Source organism: Peromyscus eremicus, chromosome 13, assembly GCF_949786415.1.
Source record: "Peromyscus eremicus chromosome 13, PerEre_H2_v1, whole genome shotgun sequence".
NCBI lineage: Eukaryota > Metazoa > Chordata > Mammalia > Rodentia > Cricetidae > Peromyscus > Peromyscus eremicus.
The window spans coordinates 19,059,327-19,079,139 of record NC_081429.1 but is presented as its reverse complement, the minus strand read 5'-3'; the positions used below and the strand labels follow the sequence as shown (position 1 = coordinate 19,079,139).

Sequence of the window (19,813 nt, the reverse complement as noted above, 5' to 3'; positions counted from 1 at the left end):
AGAATAGGAGGGTGACAGATGTGGTCACTGCCGTGCTGGGGTGAGCTTTCAAAGGCTTCTATGAATGTCAGTAAACACATATTTTATGCACACTAGTCTGTATTGTGCATCAAACACCTCCCATTAAGCCAGGTTTTAAAAAGAAAGGAAAGGGAAAAATTCATGGGTATAAGTGAAGATGTTTGGCAGTTATTTTCTCAAAAGTGAAGAGAGCTTCACTCTTTAAAGCAAAAGGCTGCAGCCGGGCGGTGGTGGCACACGCCTTTTTTAATCCCAGCACTCGGGAGGCAGAGCCAGACGGATCTCTGTGAGTTCGAGGCCAGCCTGGTCTACAGAGTGAGTTCCAGGACAGGAGCAAAGCTACACAGAGAAACCCTGTCTCAAAAAACCAAAAAAAAAAAGAAAAAGAAAAAAAAGAAAGAAAAGAAAAAGGCTGCAATTAAAAAAAACTCTTAAATTAAAATTAAAATTTGAGGAAACATGCTTTTGCTACCATGAGCATGAGTGTCCCCATTAGTTTCCTAGTAAGATTACATGACACATTAATGAATGTGCTCTTTGGATACTATATAATGATTGTGTCACTATTAGAAAGATCTGTATTCCCTAATGACCCAATGTTTTCCAAATGACTCAACCATAATGCTGCAGAGTCATGCATGAGCAAAGGGTATATTTTAATTGCATATCAACCAATGGACTTAATATAATCTTGTATGAAAAAGCTCATTAATAGTTTTAGTTTCCACAATTCAACTAGTCTTTAAGAAAATGTAGTAAAATCTACTGTGGTAGGCAGGACTGAAAGATGGTGTCCTAACATGTCCCACTATAACCTCAGGATACTACAGACATTAGATACTACTCTCATAAATAAGTTCGGTCATATGGCAGAGCTGACCTTTATACAGGGATATTATCTAAGTGGACCTGACCTCATCACATCAAGTCCCCAGCTGGTAAGGGAAGTGTAAACCTGTAAATCTAATATCAGTGAAGTGTCAGACTATGCTATGAAGATGCACAGACCTGTGAGAAGGAGCTGAGATACAGAGCTGAGAACCACTGGTAGTACAGACAGGATTCTGCCAATACCTAAGCAATCCTGATAGTAGATTAGTCTCAAAAGTCCCCAGTAAGAGCTCAGCCTCACATTTTAACATAGTCTTGCGAAAATCCAGTCGAGGTTCACCTTCTAACGGACTCTATGGTGAGGTAATGAATGAGGTGCGTTAAGCTCCTAGACTACAGAAGTGCGTTAGGAGCTCCACACTTGTCAAGGCAAAGCAGGCATCAAGTTGAATGAGTCACACGGCTGAGTTTATCTCCAAGGACGTTCACAAGAGTGGAAAGTGCTTGAGTACTGTTTGCAAAACAAAGAGAAAAAAGAAAAGACAAAGGAAACAGGCACAGAAAGTCAACTCAAATACTGGCCAGAGAAACCACAGAAATTTCACAAAAAAGAAAGCTTTACAGTGATGCCAAGAGATGGGTAGAAGTGATTGGTGATTATGAAACAGTAACATCACCACAAGTTAAGCAGACAGAAAAAGTCAAGACACGAGCAAGTGCTGCGGCCCAGGAAGACCACTGGCCCGGTGACTAGAAGACGTTCACTTTCATGATGTGTCCAAAGCAGCACATGATACCTGTCACTGCATGTATATGTGCCTGGCTACAGTACACAACTCTCTTTGGTTTTATTCAGCTCCTGTTTGCCATCTGAACTGTGCACCCATGCTAACGAGAGTCACTTGAAGTTTGGCCCACCTCCCAAACCTAAGCTTTTTAGTAGCATTTCTTATTAACCAAGAGCTTCCTCTGCGCCTACACAAATGTCAGCATGTATCTGTGTAAACATCTATTCTAATAATAACTACACAATATTCAACTGTTCCTAAGTGTTTAGACTGTGCTCATTCATGTACAGGTCATGCCAGCATTCGGTACCCCTAACACAGACAGGGCCGTTTCGATGAAGTTAGTGGTAATCTATGTGTGCTGAAGTTACATTGATAGCTGGAGTATTTCAGTAGCAAGTAGAGCAGTGAGATAAGATAGGATGCTAACCCGGCAGTGGGAGCATTCTACGGGCCATATTCGCCAGGGAATCTACAACACTGGGTTTACTCTAAGGATCTGAACTACAGTTACAAATAATTTTCATATTCGTTTAACCTTCTTTTAAAGTAAGTGAGGTAGACACTACAAAGGCAAGCAAAACCTTTTTAGTTACAAAGCACTGTAAACTGTATCAAGATCAAAGTTTATCTCTGCATTTATGCACAACAGGGAGAAAGACAATGAGCAAAACTTTAAACACACTATGTCAGTTTGAGGTTGCCCATGCTTGTTGCTACACGTTGTTAAAGAACTCGAGGCATGAAAGTGTCCCGAGAAGACTCCCAGGGAGCTCACCCTTGTATTAGCCACACAGGAAGGCAGCATAGAACCCACAAGTGACCGTGAAGCCCAGGAGATTTTGAATCAAAAAGAGAATGTGTGGAGATGGACTCGGACTGACACCCAAGGATGAAATGTAAGACGGTTCTTACACTGCTGTCACGTGATACTGATACTCAGTGTCTCTAAGCAGCTTTTCACACACAGCCATTCTATACAGTTGAACTCCATGTGTAACTACACTCAAATAAATCTGTCTCAAAAAGTGTTGGCTGACATTTTCTAGAAAATAGAAACATGTTAAGGCCTATAAAAATATTGAGTATATATACAGGCTTTGTTATCAGGAAATAGTTATGCAAAACTCCTTGGAAACTTTATAAGGAAACATCAAAGAGACTGAACATATAAATGCAATAAACCACTATATCGAAATGTCATCAAGTAAAGCTCTCAAATAGCATTACCTGGGACCAGTTCCATAATGATGTAGACAGGTTGTCTTTGGGTGCACACGCCTATAAGTTTGACAATATTGGGGTGATCGTATTGCTTGAGAATTCTAGATGAGAAAAAAATATAAACTTATCAGTTGAATAAAAAAAAGCCTTAATTTGTGATCATTATCATAACAGTGTGTGCAATTAGAATATACTTTAATCATAACTCAATATAAAAAATATCGTATGACCTGAAATTCTGGTGAGATGCATATCAACAGGTATTGATAAATATGGGCAGCATAGCACAAATGCAAATGAGCTGATCATCCTTAAATATTTATTTAAAAATTGGAACCAACTCTGATGCTTAATCATCAGGCTAATTAGGAATGACACATGGAATTCACTTCAAAACATCTAGTCATCCTCAAATCATCCCACACTGGCAAATGTTAGACATTACTTCACAACATGGTAGGTTTCCGAGGGCAGAAACAAGAGTTTTTAAAAAATGGGCTAACAGAAGTTAGACGTTAGATCAAATGAAGGAGTTTCAACCTAGGCTGAGGCTGAATTGTTGCGGAGTTAGTTTAGATAAACACAATATTTCAGTAAAGGTTATACAGTAAGAATCAATCCTTAGCAGGACATCAGGCATGAGCTAAAAATAGAATAAATCTCTTAGACCCCTTTTTACCCTGGCATTATAACTCACTCCTATGGGAAAACTGCCACATTCTTTCCTATGAAAATGAAAAGAATAACTAGAGAAAAAATGTATTTGTGCATACACAAATAAAGAAGGACAAACTCTAAGAAAAACATTTACATTTTAGATTTAAAATAATGATTTATAAATGAAAATCAACTAGGAATAATTCTATAGATAAAGAAGATACTGTCAATGACTTACAAAATTTCTAATAGAAATTAAAAGTCAAGCTTCAATAATATTTGACTTTAATACAAAATGTTGCTGGGCAGTGGTGGTGCACACCTTAAATCCCAGCACTCACAAAGAAGAGGCAGGTGGATCTCTGTGAGTTTGAGGCCAGTTTGGTCTACAAAGAGAGTTTCAGAATAGTCAGGGCTATATGGAGAAACCCTGTCTCGAAAAACCAACAAAACAAAACAAACAAATAAAAAAAACCCAAACCAAAATGGCATTTGTAAGGTTGGAGGACAGCAATGAGGAAACCGCACAGAACAGCCAGCTGCACGATGAAACCGGTGTGTAAGGAGGAACACTCAGCAGCCTGAGTGCACAGCTCCATGATGTAATGGGTGTGTAAGGAGGAACACTCAGCAGCCTGAGTGCACAGCTGCACGATGTAATGGGTGTGTAAGGAGGAACACTCAGCAGCCTGAGTGCACAGTTGCATGATGTAATGGGTGTGTAAGGAGGAACACTCAGCAGCCTGAGTGCACAGCTGCACGATGTAATGGGTGTGTAAGGAGGAACACTCAGCAGCCTGAGTGCACAGTTGCATGATGTAATGGGTGTGTAAGGAGGAACACTCAGCAGCCTGAGTGCACAGCTGCACGATGTAATGGGTGTGTAAGGAGGAACACTCAGCAGCCTGAGTGCACAGCTGCATGATGTAATGGGTGTGTAAGGAGGAACGCTCAGCAGCCTGAGTGGACAGAATCTACATTTCTAATACCAAACTTGATAATTCCAGTTAAAAAGAAATTAAACCTTTCAGTTTACAAAACAATCACAAGTTTATATAAGTAAGAAAAATGTTTTGAGGCAATCACCTTCCACCCTAAGAATGCCTGCTAACTGTCCATGGAATTTCCAATAATGGACATGAAAAGACTGCAACTCCTCAGACAGTATTTAAGTACTTAAGATTTAACTTTACTCCATGGCCACAGACATATTTAGATATCTAGAGATGCACATGAAGACATCTGTGCCATGAGCTTAGCCCCTCTCACGTCGTCTCCTCTTACCTCACCACCCACCCAACATTCCATTCATCTCCCCCATATTTGTATGTTCAAATCATATTTTCAGTTCTTAAATATGTAATTGGTATACTTAACTATCTGCAGAACGGGGATAGGTAAGATGGATCATTCAGTTTTAGTTAACAATATAATATAGAGAAGACATCTTAGAAAAGAAAAGGTTTTTAACAAATGTCAGGCACAAAACAGAAAAGAAATCTGAGATTCTTGGGAAAGGAATCAAATTTATAATACCCAGCAAGAGTATAAGATATGTAAATATAGCTAAAGGTATACAAGATGTGTATTTAACAATGTTTTATTACAAATATAACTACAGCACTGCACATAAAAACATGTGTGGAAGATAAAAAATGCTGCAGTATTTTCAGGATCTGGAGATTAGGTACACTGTTGATGCCCCATTTCTAGCAGGCCTGCTTGACTGGTCTGCAGGCAAGCTCAAACCAGAGACTGTTCCTACACCATCAGAGGGCTCACTCCGGAAGGTTCCAGAAGTGCTGACTTCTACTTCAGCAAACCACAGCTTAGGAGATGTTTTGAAACTTACCTCACAGCGAATTTCATACAGCAGGATGACAATGCTAATGGATTATAAACACACACTTTTGTATTATTTTAAAGAACTCACTTGGCTTCCTGTAAAAACTTGATTTTTAATTCCTGAGGAAGATCTTCTTTGCACGTTTTAACAGCAACAGCAGTTTTATCCTTTAGTGTACCCTTATATACTTCACCAAAATTCCCCTGGAAATAAGAATATAAGCATTATTTGGCATGTTTGACAGCCCATAAATCTTTGCTAAAAATTCAAGAAAGCACCAAATGCAGCACTGTGAGTTAACCAAACTGCTGTGCTATTCATTACCAACTCTGGGTTGTCATGAGGGTGGACGTCAGTCCTCCACATTACCACAAGTTAATCTTTGGCTTCAGCAAAAGGAGCACTCGACATTAACTTAACACGGCCTTAAGTATGTAGACTTTCTTCCACCAACTACTTTATCCCTTAAACACTGTATTTTATTAAATTAAAGATCACCATGACTATAGATAAAGCAAAGATTCTGAGAGGAAACTGCTGGCACTCATCCTAACAACCATGTCTTCTGTAGAAATAGGTTGTCCCACAGGGAGGAAAGCGGCTTACTCACGCATCACTATTACCAATGGTGAACCAATAGTCATCATATGTACGAACCCTGCTAACTTCCCTCTACGGCTAGCATCTACTTTGATATGTATGCCTTATAGTAAACATACTTAGGAAGAGAAGAAATCCACACTCCAGAAAAGATCAGCATGACTATCACTTTCTCAGAGAGCTAGATTTTCAGTACTCCCTAGGTTATTACTGTCCCGTGTTCTTGTAATTCCCAGCGTTGAGACCTGGTCGTTCAGCTCTTTCACTCTCCCTCATCATGGCTGTCACCTACTGAAAATACTTTCCTTTGCTCACTGGCACTTTGAACTCAAGTGTCACTGTCTCTCTACCCACTCAAACATGGCTAAAGACCTTAGCCCTGCTGCTGAATTCACTGCAAATTCACATACAAAACCCTTTAAGAGCCCTTACTGTGGCTTGGCTACCTTTTCTAGATCATTTGAAATCCTAGTCTTTTGGACAATGCCCTCTATGCTTTTTTCAATACTCCCTTCATTCTTAGCTGATGATGTCACTTCTGAAACAAAAACAAAATTAAAGACAACTCAAAGTAATCTCCATGGGGTTATGGACTCTCAGTTGCATATTCACTTACCATCTTTGTTCCTGAGTTACAAAGGCTATGTTGAGTTTATGTGTAAACACTGTGTGTTAATGTTCCACTGTGAGCATCTCATGCTGTCCTTACCTAGCTGTAGCAACTCATAACACTCAAATCCTAAAGCCTCCAAAGAGCTCTTTCCCAGCTACAGACCAAGATGCCATTCTTCCACATAACTGACCACACAGCCACCACGCCTTGGCTTCCTTTGCAGCAGAGTCAGACTTACAGCCTTGCCATCCCAGGCCTCTCTTAAACCACCCTCATTGGGTCGTAACAAGGTTGCCAGCCATTACCACTGGCATCTTGCAAACCCAGTGCTCATTCTCAGCACCCCCTGCGCCCCCCTACACACACACACACACACAAGGCAGGAGTCTCCACTCCCTGGCTTAGCATCTCTGATTCTCAGCCCCTGAACCCAGGCAGCAGCCTCCATTCCCTGGCTTAGCATCTCTTAGTCTCTAAGGTATAATAACAGTTCCTGGTTTTCTGCCTTCCTAATTGGTTACTTTCTTCAGCTCGCTCTGAGGACTGCTTTTTCTTCTCCTAGCCTCTTGGTGCTGGAATGACCAGGGCTTGGTTCTCACCCTCTTCTTTATGAAGGCCCACTCCCAACTACTATTCTAGAACAGTCATCTTGTCTAACCTCAGCACTTGTTACTCAACTGGCCTTCCTCACTGTCCTGCAGAAATCTAACAGATAAAGTTGGTGTATCACACACTTTTAATCTTGTTTCCAGAAACCTGCTACACTTAGAGCTGAGTTCTGTCTTTCAACTGCTACAACATCCATTAAGAGATACAAGTGGGGGCTGGAGAGATGGCTCAGAGGTCAAGAACACTGGCTGCTCTTCCAGAGGTCCTGAGTTCAATTCCCAGCAACCACATGGTGGCTTACAACCACCTGTAATGAGATCTGGTGCCCTCTTCTGGCCTGCAGGCATACATGCTGTATATATAATAAATAAATAAATCTTTAAAAAAAAAAAAAAAGAGAGGGATACAACTGGTTCAGCTTCAACATATATCTGAATTTCTTACCTCCCAGCAGCAACCCCATCCTGTCATCGGTTTTCACTTATCTAACTGCACTTCTATCCTAAGCTTTCAACTCACCACGCCCAGAGCCACCTTCCCAGAGTAACTATCCTGCTCTATGGAAAATCACCCAGCAGCCCCACGCTCCCTTCACAATGAAAGTTAGAGGTGTCATGGAATCCGGTCAGGCCCCTATGATGTGCATCCTCGTCATCTCGCTGACTTCCTCCTCCTAGAAATCCCTTTACTTGTTGGATCACAACCAAACTGTCTTTTGCTTGGCAGGTGAGTTCTGCACTGGCTAATCTCTTTGCCTTATGCTCACTGTCAGCTGTCCACATGGCTCAGTGGTGTTTCCAGCAAGTTTTAATTCAAAGGTAATCTGCAGTAAGATCTTCCTTTTAAGAAGGGCAACACTTACTACCAAGCAGCCCCAGGCCCGCTCCACTTCAGGACTCAGTACCCTCTAACATAAAAGGTGTTCATTTCAGTGCCTCATGGTCACCTGTCTTTCCGCTAGTCACAGCAGAGGAACTATGGGCATGAGGGAGTCTCTCTGCTTCTTCACGGACACACACCCACATCCAGGGGTGTGTGACACACACAGGCACACAGTAATTGTTGGGTGACTCCAATGTCAACTGCAGTGGAAGGCTATGGTACTGAATGAAGATGTTAGTTTCTGCCATTACTTAACAACTACTACTAAAAAGTTTGGCTCTCTTTGAACTATTCATGCATTCTCAGTGTACAATAAATATTCAGAAAAGGTAGTAAAATATTAATGACAAATTATTTCCCAGTATTTTGAAATACTAGATAAAGTTAAGCTAAATAATATCTCTTTAAAAATATTTCTTTAAAATATTTAAATTTATTGAAACTTTCATGTCATCATTAAAAAGTAATTATTCTATGAAATAGCCTTAGTAAGAAAAAAATTCTTGTTGAATAATCATACTTAAAGTGAACATAAAAATTATTAGAAACACACACATACACACGCACACACACTTGCATGCACGCATGAACCCAGTTACGGCTGTGCATGCCTTCAATCCTCACACTTGGGAGGCTGGGGCATAAGGGACTCTGGGAGTTTGAGGCTAGTCTGGTTATATAGCAAGTTCCGTGACAGCCAGGGCTATACATGAGTCTCAAAACAAACAAATAAAAAATTAGAACATTTTCTCTAATTAAAAATATTTTTCTTTGTATTGAAAAAAATCTGTCCTTGTAAACACAGTCTACTTCAGTATTTTAGTTTTGAATTAAATTTATCATTTAATTGTATTTTCAAGGAAATTAGTTTCTCTGTAGTAAGTTTGGACCAAACTGCTTCTATTGGGTGACTCAAGCATTATCATTATCGTATTTAGGACTATTTCCTTCTGAATTAGGAGAGCACTCTGAGCAAACGGAGCTGCCTCTTTTAGCTTAGGTTCTTTAGAATTAACTTATAGAAATGTATTAGCAAATAAAACCTGTTTTACAACAGCAACTAGACGCTTCCACTTGGAGAAGGCATGTAAATAAATAGCAATTGCTAAAAGTCCTGCAAAGGGGAGGACTTCAACAAGGGCCTGTGGCCTTTATAAACTGCATGGTTTTGAAAACTGAGAGAAATGGTCACGTTACTTTGGAATAAAGATGGATCATTTATTACTTTACTTAAAATGCCAGACCTCAGTTGAGTCCAGCACTGATCACTCATAAGTTATATATAAACTTTCCAATAACAATATCTGAATTTTACCTACTTTTCACAGTGCATCATGAAGCTAAATTCAACTCAAATTTCACACAGAAACATCCACAATTGTCACTGGCAAACTACTTTGTATTCACTAGAATCTGAATAATAATGATTGGCAGAACTGTGAAGAGTCTATTTGACTAGCCTGCCTTTATTGTTGGAAATAATGCATTTTAATACAGACTATGATTTGGAGGAGACTTCCAACTAGATTACAGGAAAAGGAACTTTCACTATATAAGACTTGTCCTCACCCACAACTAACAGAGCCAGTTACAAAATAGGTACTTGAAATGAAACATATCTTGTCCACAATATTTAAATAAATTTGTTTCTTGTGGGGGAGTGTGTACGTTCCACAGCACATGTAGAGGTCAGAAGCTGGTTCTCTCCTACCATGTAGGTTCCTGGTAGTGAACTCAGGTGGCCAGGCTTGGTGGTAAGCACCTCTATCCCTATACCATCTCCCCAGCCCTTGCCCACATTATATTTACATTATGATAAAGTGGTGTTATGCACTTTCCTGATATTCCAAGAAGCAACACTTAACTTTTTCTGAATTACTGAATACCAGTGGAAGAAGACTGACTGGTGAAGGTCCATTTAAACTTCACTGCCTCACAGCTTCTTTCCTTCATTCAACAGTTTTTGGTTTTAATAAAACCATGATGGCTGTGACCTTCCAGGGAAAATACACACTATTTTTAAAGATAAAATCATCATAAGCCTTTCTGAGACCATCACACATCAATTTCAGGGAAAATCAGAAGATTTCTAGGAGATATGATGATACTGCCTTCTTCTAGATTAACTAATACACATGCACCTTGACATGTGACAGAATATTAAAAAATGCTTTGAACAGCAATATGAAGTGCTCATGGCTAATATGAAAATCTCTTATTTAGCTCAGCTGATTGCATACCTTGCCCAGTAATGCTCCCAATGTAACATCTTCATGATTGAGAATCCATTTCTTATCCTACAGCAAAAAGAAAGAAAAAGATGAATTGTTAATCCATGCAAGAATACAGTTGCTGTAAATTCCTTTGAGGAAGTAAGTGCAGCCAACAGCACATGAAGAAGCTGTAACTTCAACCTGAAACAAAATAGATCTGGGAGAGGTTACTGTACTGTCAGATAATAAAATCAATACTGCAGCAAAACTCTTCAGAAACTGCAGCTTCAAAACGAAGCTATACCAACCTGAAAGCAACACACAAGGTATGCTTTGCACCTACCACAAAGCCACGACTATGTTAATGTCTTGTTGAAAAAGTTGTGTTATAGTTAGTACATCACAGAGTTTCACTTTACCATGAAAATTTTCCAATTCTCACCTATCTTCAAAAACATTCTCTTCCATGAACCACATTCCTAAGAGTTAATTTTTATGCATGCAAACATTATGACTTGCAGCTTTCTGTGACATTGCTCATAGTCCTCATATCTTTCCCAGCCTTTCCTGTAGCATAACAAAGCACCAAGCATCAAGTACAATACCACTAGGATGTGCAAGACCGTGATATGAACATGCCATTGTAAAATGGTGTCTCCTCATCTGAGTGTAGGAACCAACTACCACGAAGGGAGCACACCAGTGTGCAAAACCATGTAGGTACAAAATCACATTATAGTACAATTTCTACATTAGATAGAAACATAATTATGACCTATAGTATGAGTCATAATAGGTAATCAAATATATTGAAGTAAAAATGCAAGTGGTTTGAAAATGTCCTCTGACAGTCATTTGAAGTACTCCATCTTTAGAAATGTCATGTGACAAACATTCACCTATCACTCTCTGACAGACAAGTTACCCACAGGCCACTTTGTTTTTAAAGTGCAACTTACATAAATAATATTTCAATCTAAATCTTAAGCTAAAGCAATGGAGATTAAGAGACATAAGGAGAACTGTCAGTGGCCACGTGTGGGGACTAACAGGCAGAACTGGAACTCATGGAACATGGCTGGGTGGTTGGCGAAGCCATGCCTGAGTGAGCCTTGGAGAAGCAAAACCCCCAAGGATTCTGTGTCCTCATTATGTTATTGAGCATAACTCTGACAGGTGCCTTCGTGGTCCCCACATACCTCATGATCTATGGGTTGTATGCCTTTTGTTGGAGGAGATGCATCATTGAGGGTCAGTTTCAAAAGTCTACGCTAGGTCTAGGCTTGCTCTCTCTGTGTCCCATCTTGCAGATAAGATGTAAGCTCTCAGCTACTGCTCCAGTCCCATGCCTACTTGCCTACTGCCATGATGATCATGGACTAACCATCTGAAACTGTAAGCAAGCCCCCAGTTAAATGTTTTAATTGCTAAGTTGTCTTTTCACAGCAATAGAACAATAAGACAGAAGACATCTTCTAACAACTGAAACAAACTTAGAAATAATTTCCAAATACACTCGGTAACTAAGCAATATATGTCTTAATAATCTATAACGTTTTTTAAGGTTTTGGAAAATTGGGTAAAAACTTAACTAAAACAATATGAAAATTTATCAGAAATTGTAGGATACAGCTAAACAGTATTTAAAGGGAAGTCTATAATATATCATAGGCATATTCAAAAACAAAAGAGTTCTCAAGTCAATGACTAAGATATGTATCTTAAAGACATAGCTAAAAGGAAATCTAATGCTAGAGAAGGCAATACTAAGCACAACAGAAATCAGCAATAATCTTTAAAGATTCAAATCGATAGAGAACTGACTTAATGCTTGGCTCTGTCTCTGCTCATAGTTAGGACCGAATCTGACCCACGTACAAAGTTTCCATTAGAAACCAGGAGTGACTTCTTTCCAGACTGATTTCATGGCAAGATAATGTAGTCAACAATAATTTCCAAGTCACTTAAAGATGTATTTAAATAATGTTACGCAAAAAAAGGTTATCACTTTCTTTCTTGGCTAAATGCAAGAAATATCCTTGAGCCTCTTGGCAGATGTCAGAGATGCCAGAAGTGTTTGAGGCTCTGATTCCCTGAACTGTATCCTAAATGATTTCAGACCTACCTCTTCAGAGTAGAGGAATATAAGAGTACCAGCAAAGATCCATCACAAATACAATCTCTGACCTGGGTGGACACCTACCGCTCCAGTTGGTAGGGTGCATCACCCAGCTAATGGATTGATCACCCCTTGGAAGGTGGGCTCACCTTCATCTATGAAAGAGATTGCTGAGATAATTTTCCCTTTGTTGAGATGCTATGATTCTTTCTTGGAATCCCCACCTGAGTGGAGTCCCTGCAAGCCGAGCAGCCATGAAGTTTCAGCTGGACCAGTCTCCCCTTTCTGAATCCTAAGAAAGGTATAACTGTTCCTTTTTGTCTGGTTCCTTCAGATGCTGGCCAGAACCTACATGTGGTCTCTGGGCTTCCTTACTCTTCCTCTAGAGTTCCCCTCCCTTCTACGAGCTGCCTGTCTGCCATGTGGCTGACCTCCATGCTGCCTTAAACAGCATGCCTATTTTTCCTTTCTCTTCATCCTCCTTCTCCAGAAGGTTTCTGAGATCTGTAGCTTGCTTGTCTTGGGATGTTTTTATTTTAAACTCTACTGAGTTTGTCCTCCAGATTTTTTTAAGGTAATGTGTAAGATGATAACTACACTGGTCAGCCTGATACAAGCATCCACAGTGCACCTGCAGCAAATGCTTACCTTCCTTGGTGATGACCTACTTCTTCTAAATCAACCAAGGCTATGGTGGTATTTTATTTGTACTGAAATGTGATTTTAATTGTATGTTAATAAATAAAGTTGCCCGGGGGTCAGAGCTATTAGAGCCATAGGAAGAGCGTGGCGGTGGTGGCACATGCCTTTAATCCCAGCACTTGGTAGATAGAGCTAGGTAGATCTCTGTGTGTAAAAGGATACAGCCAGCATTGGAGACACACGTCTTTAATCTCAATACCAACCATAGAAGACCTGGAAGTCTCTACACAAAGGCAGTGACAAGGCAGTCATGTGTTTGGGTTTACAACCAACGAGAAGGCAGAACAGAAAGACTATATAAAGACATACACACAGGAAAGTAGGTCCCTTTCGGAGAGCTCTCTTGGCTGAAGCAGGAAGGGTAAGGCTCTTAGTTCTGACCTCTTGGCTTTCTTCTCTGAATTGGCTCTGTGTTTCTTATTTAATAAGACAGTTGGTTACATCTACATAAGACTTAAAAAGAAAAGATCTGTTTTTATCAGAATTTGGTAGCTGCAGTATTGTTAAAGTGTGGGCTGAGAGGCAAACTCTCGGTCTGTTCAATTGGATGAAGAGAGGAACACTGAACACATACCCCCAAAAGGGGAATTACCTAACGTCTCCCTTAGGCAGTAGATGGAATATTTTTACTGAGGCTGATGAGTGGATGAGAAAGGCAAGGAACCCTGGTTATACAAAGATATTAAAATTTTCCCAAACCTGTGGAGTTTACACAGGCATACAACCCATAGATTATGAGGGAAATGGTGAGTGCATCATGAAATTCAAAAGTAAAACTATGGAACAGGAGGCTAGGTAACATGGATAGCGAACGGACTGTTTCTGGAGAGGCAGGAATTCCTGACTTTTCTTTATTTCTGCCACCCACTTCTATTTCTTTTTCTAATCAAAGTCATACTCTGAAGTGGTGGTCAAAAAAAACAACAAAAAACATTCTAACACATGCTCCCAAATAAAGTGATTTCCCCCTACATTTCTGCTTTCTTCCTCTGTTGTTTTCTGAAAGGGGTAGGAGGGCTCATGTAGCTTTCTTCAATCTTGAAAGCACAGAACGAATAGAAGGAGTCTGCTTCCCATCCTTCCAGACACAGGCAAAGTGGCTTTCTCTCACACTTGACGTGTATCAGTAAGGAAGGAAAATAAAGCCTGTGAGGGGCGGCTTGGCAGCTGAGAGCAAGTGTTCTTGCAGAGGACCCAGGGGTGGGTCCGACCACCCCCACGCAGCTCTCAAGCCATCTACAACTCCAGGCCCCGTGGATCCAATGCCTTCTGCTGGGCTCTGCAGCACGTGTCGTGCCATGCATAGACAGACATTTAGGCAAACACCGTTCATAGGAAATAACACATCTTTATAAAAGAGTGCAATAAAATATGCCATCGACAGAGACACAGCCGTAGAAGGTGCACAACAGTGATACACAAAGCTGACACAGTTTTATTTAATGGCCATCTGTTTGCTAGTGATTTGTGACCTTATTAAAAACCCACAGACCTACGTTCAAACTCTAATGATTATGCTTGTCTGATGTTGAGCTTCACGAGATCTGGCTTAGATATTTAATGTGTTTCTAATATTAGGATCCCATCCCTTTGGTGCGTTCATGAATACTAATGTATCATTATCATGGCAAAAGAAATCAATATCCATTTCTCTATTTATTAATTCTATCTTAACACCCAAAACTATGTTATTTTGAAGCATAAGATTCTTTTAGTTTCAACTGGAGATTTTATTTTTTTAAATATATTTTTTGCTACTCTTTGAGAAATTCTCCTAAAAACCACTGGAGGTTAACTCACTTCACAGTATCCACAAATCAAAGAAATTAAGAATTGCTAGAAGATTTAAGGTTGGCCTACATAGAGATACAGGCGATCTCTTTGATTTGTCTAAATCAAAGCTTATATAAAGTTCCCCTGGACATGTTTCCACATACACTTGCTGAATCTGGGAAGAATGCCCCACTATGTTGGAACTGCCTAGAAAGGCATTGTTTCCACAGTCTCTAGATGAGAAAACCAAGGCTTGAGAGGTTAATGTTATCCAGGGTCCAAGGCACTCAGTGACAGAGCTAAGAAGCTTGTCCTTTGTCCCTTCTCCTGTACTGCAATATGGAAGCGCCACCACCACCACCACCGTGCGACAGAGTCCGTCAGGGAATTCAGCGCTTTGGACTGTGTTGAGTGTAAACCACATCCCTAAGAACACTACCACGGGCTGAACTGGAGAATCAAACTATTGCCTGCAGGTGTGGACTGAACAAATGCCATGCCATTTCTCCTATCCTGGTGCCCATCCACACACACCATAGATGAGTGTCCTTTACAGAAAGTCAATTCAGGCCAACAGGTCTGAAATCTCACTTAGACCCGTGATCATTATAGCAAATGTAAAATGAATTTCAAAATGGCTTTTCGTTTTGGTAAAGAACTGGAGGTCAAGAAGCAGCCCTGAGAATCAAATTATCCCAAGCCAACAACAGATGATCTTGAGTCAGGCCTGGCTGGGAAACACAGACATTCTGCCTAGAGCACACCGGGATGATCTTCAGAACCCACTCAACAAGCTTGGTGTCAGCATGCATTATCCCCAGGTTCTCAGTGTGTCTCTCACTATACTGGGAGGAGCTGGTCTAGTCCCAAATAGAATAGTCTCTAAGGGGAGTGCAGATTATTATCATGGGCCATTTTAAGACAAGACATAGTTGTCATGGCAAAATTCCTCAGTATCGACTTTAAGATATATTGTTATTTTGCATTAAATTCCTGAAATTTTTGTGATTTCTATAAGTATGTTAGGAAGAAACTGCAGACTCCCATACTATCCATTTAATGCAGAGAGATAATAGTTTAAAGAGTAGGTAAAGCTAACCATACCTACTTCCATAAGGAAAAGAAGCAACAGGAATTTCAAACTCCAAAGTTACATCAAACAAACATTGAGCTATATTTAACACACTTGACAGATATGATTTAAATTGCTATACCAGTGGGTTTTTGGGGTCTGACTCTGCAGCTCTCAGAATCATCTGGAAAACCTGTTTACTCTAATATGTACTGGAGTCCTTTCACTCTTCTGATTATGCAGGCATACTATCTGTCTTAACTTCCAGCGTCAGAACATTCTTGCTACTGAGGGTACCACTCTTACTCTACCAGAATAAAACAGCACAGAAACTGGAAAGAGAAAAGACCACTCTCCCATTTTCTGTTTCACAAACCCTTACTGAATACTGCTACTCTCAACAGATGACAATAGGATTTAAGAAAAAAAATCACTACAATACATAATAACACTCTACCTTACCAACTATGCAAATGTAAAATGAACTGTCCCAAAGCTTACAAATGAATTGTTCCAAATCTTACAAGACTTATTACAGTGAGTGTTTATCAATGGATTCTAATACTGGAGACACAAAGTGTGTGTCTCCTGTGTCTACCACATAACAGTGTAGCACACGTTTGAAGACAACATGGGATTTCTGGGGATTGTTAAGCATTTCTTTTTTCAATTTTCAAATATAGGGTGTTCAGAACATTTTGGAAGGATATATAGTAAATATTAAATCTCTTTGTGTGTGGATATAGTATATGTAATATATATATATATATATATATATATATATATGATCAAATTAAAACAAGTAACAGTATGTTGTGATATTCATAACTGGCTAAAATCCACATACCACACTGCAAAGTTTTGATTATATGAAAAGTCTAGAAATAGAATTTAATTCTAAATGTTTAAATTTCACTTCATTATTAGTAACATCCAAGTACATTCACTGAAATATTAATTATAATCATGGGAACATACAGACTTTCCTAATATGTAACATTTTACTTGGTAACTGTTAATAGGAAAGCTGATTTTCTAGGAAGAAAATGGCAGGATACAGATATTCTCAACTTAATAAAAACTGTCCTTTTTTAGTTGGATCTTTAAACGGCAAGCCTTTAGTCTCCAAGGGACATTTTAGAGATTATGGTGTCTTACGTTTCACATGTTTTTATGGTGGCTTTCCTGTACCCTGTCTTTTGATAAGCCTTGCCTATGGTGTCAATATAGTCACCAACAGTGGAGCTAAGATTAACACTTGGTACGCCTGTCCAAGTTAAATAAGCACTCAGTGACGAACTGTTCCACACTGTAGGTCAACCACAGAGTTCACAGACAACAGAACAATACACACATAGTAGTCCTGAGAAGAAATGGGAGTCTTTCCATTTATCCAAACCCTGATGGAATGTAACCACGGTTAACCTCCATCTGTGGAGCTGAGCAGAACGATGGCCATTAGTGGCAGAGTTGACATAAGCAGGGATCACGATTATTACTTTAACAGCATATGTTCAGTATTTATTGAAAATAAATCAGCAAATCATATTTTGAGTGGGTTTAAGAAACAAAATATAAATGTGACTTTTCAGGTTACTTCGCTGTATCATAATTATCACACTTTTACAATCAAATCTTCGATGAAAAAAAAAACACTTAATAAAAAAAAAGTGTTCCTAAATTGGCTTGGTTAATTTTTCTATTGCTGTGTATTTAATGTTTCAGAAACTACTAATTTTTCTCATCCTTCAACAGAAGATAACTACACTGACTAAAATTCAAAGTGACTGATGATGAAATAATCTGTGGCAGGATTAATAAAAGTGTCCAGGAATGTATTTATTGTGGAAATACTTGGGAACTAGAAATTATGTGCTTCAGTAATTCTTACTTGGAAGATGAAAGCTGAAGATTAAAGACTCCAGTGGCCATCTGAATACATGAATTTATAATGTCCCTTCTAATAGCCTGGTAGTAACCATATTTAGTTGCACAACTCACTGCGAGTGAGGTGGAGAATGTAAGGATGAGTTTGGATATACTCTCTCTCCTCTGACAGGCTAAGACAATTGAATACGGTTCTGTTAACCTGGATCTGAAGGAGAGATGGTTCTGTCTTTGGATTCTTCCAGAAGTAGACTCAGACAAGGATCCAAATGTAAGCTTTTAATTATATATATATAATTTATATTTTATGTAATAGTTTCATTCTGTGTTAATATAGAATAATAACGGCTTAATATACAGAAGCACAAATGGACAATTAAAAGTAAAATGAATTTAAATAAACCATCTAAGTATAAATATATAATATACATAAAATAAAAAATAATACAAATAATTGAGTAGTTAGCCGTTAATTTAAGTCTTAGTGACTGTCTATTCCTATGAAGAGACACCATGATCAAGGCAACTCTTATAAAAGGAAGCACATAACTGGAGGCTTGTTTACAGTTCTAGAGGGCTAGTTTCCTATCACAGAAGGAAGCCGACAAGCATGGTGCTGAAGCAGTAGCTGAGAGCTTTATATCCTAATCCACAGGCAGCAGGCCAAGAGGGAGACATGAGGCCTGGCATGATCTTTTGAAACTTCAAATCCTCACACCTCCTCCAACAAGGTCACACTTCCTAATCCTTCCCAGATAGTTCCAGCAACTGAGGACCAAGCATTCAAACGTATGAGCCTATGGGGGCCATTCTCATTCAAACCACGACCATCCAGCAACCTGCATGGAACATACTATGGAAAATGAGATGACCCACATGCCTCAGAATTAAGCTCACCTTATGAGCATTTACAAAGAACCCCTGAGAATCAATGGAGGGTAGAGGGAAAGGAATGTTACTTCTTGGCAGTGCTTGTGGTGGGTTTGAGCAGAGAATCCTAAAATGGGTATAGACGTTTTCCTATAGTCAAACATGAAGTTCAGTGTACCTGAACAGCCAAGATACAAAGCAGTGTGCTAAGCATGATGTAGTGTGTCCTTTGTCATTGATACAGGCAAATTTTCCTGAAACCTTCCAGTTCTAATGGAGCCCCTTCCCAGACTTTCTGTCCCTCATCTTTACCAAATTCCATTTTTCCACAAGTGCAAGTTGCTCCCATTTTCTACCTTCACCCCAAGCCTTCCACAAACACAGTTTTTAATCCAGAGTCAAGTGACTCACTGAATGTATAAAGATTCTTATTTTAAATTCAAAGGCAACATCATTTAGATATACTTTAATTAGGAGAAAACTCTAATAATATGGCAATTTTAATAATAAAATATACTAATCAATACCTCCGAAGGCAGGTAAGCTAAACAAACATGCAATTCACAGGTTTAGCATCTGACTTTTAGAAATTCTTCACTCAACAGTTAGGGTGAAGCTTCTTTCAGTGGCCTCATGCTCCATTTCAAGTGTGGTATTTTATAGTGTACGATTACGCACCCACTGCCTTTCCTACGACGGTTCTGGTACCAGGCATGAGCCTGGCAATTTGCCCTCATTTTCAGCAGGCTCAGCACTGGAAGGTGCCAAGCACTCCAATGGGCTCTAGAAAAGACAAGCTTTACAGTTACCATTCAGATTCTTCACTTAAACAGACTTCTGAATAAACGGGCTCTTACTATTTTTAAATCCATTGAAATGTACCTGATAATTTCCAAACAGATAGCTCAAATCTGAGTATATGTAAAATAAAAACTAAAATTGCAAATTATGATAGAAACTGTTTCACTGCTCCAAAAATCGTCCAAAGGCAGCTTTTCTCCTCTCCTCCTTCCTTCCCTCTCTCTCCCTCTCCCCCAAATTGATTGATTTATTGATTGGTTGGTTGGCTGGTTGGTTGGTTGGTTGGTTTTTCGAGACAGGGTTTC

At 39.4% G+C, this 19,813-nt stretch overlaps 1 protein-coding gene across 6 annotated transcripts in view; it reads right to left on the bottom strand.

The window, feature by feature from the left end:
• Window positions 1–19,813, bottom strand: part of Fer (FER tyrosine kinase) — a 324,556-nt gene that overhangs the window by 104,119 nt on the left and 200,624 nt on the right. For 5 of the 6 annotated variants that reach the window (XM_059277953.1, XM_059277954.1, XM_059277957.1 and 2 more), the window contains 3 exons: window positions 10,312–10,368; window positions 5,455–5,570; window positions 2,871–2,965 (listed from right to left, as the gene is read on the bottom strand). In XM_059277953.1, the coding sequence (XP_059133936.1) occupies window positions 2,871–2,965; window positions 5,455–5,570; window positions 10,312–10,368 (268 nt within the window). Of the gene's footprint in view, window positions 1–811; window positions 1,364–2,870; window positions 2,966–5,454; window positions 5,571–10,311; window positions 10,369–19,813 lie in introns of those variants that run through there. The other variant, XM_059277955.1, reaches the window with a different exon arrangement.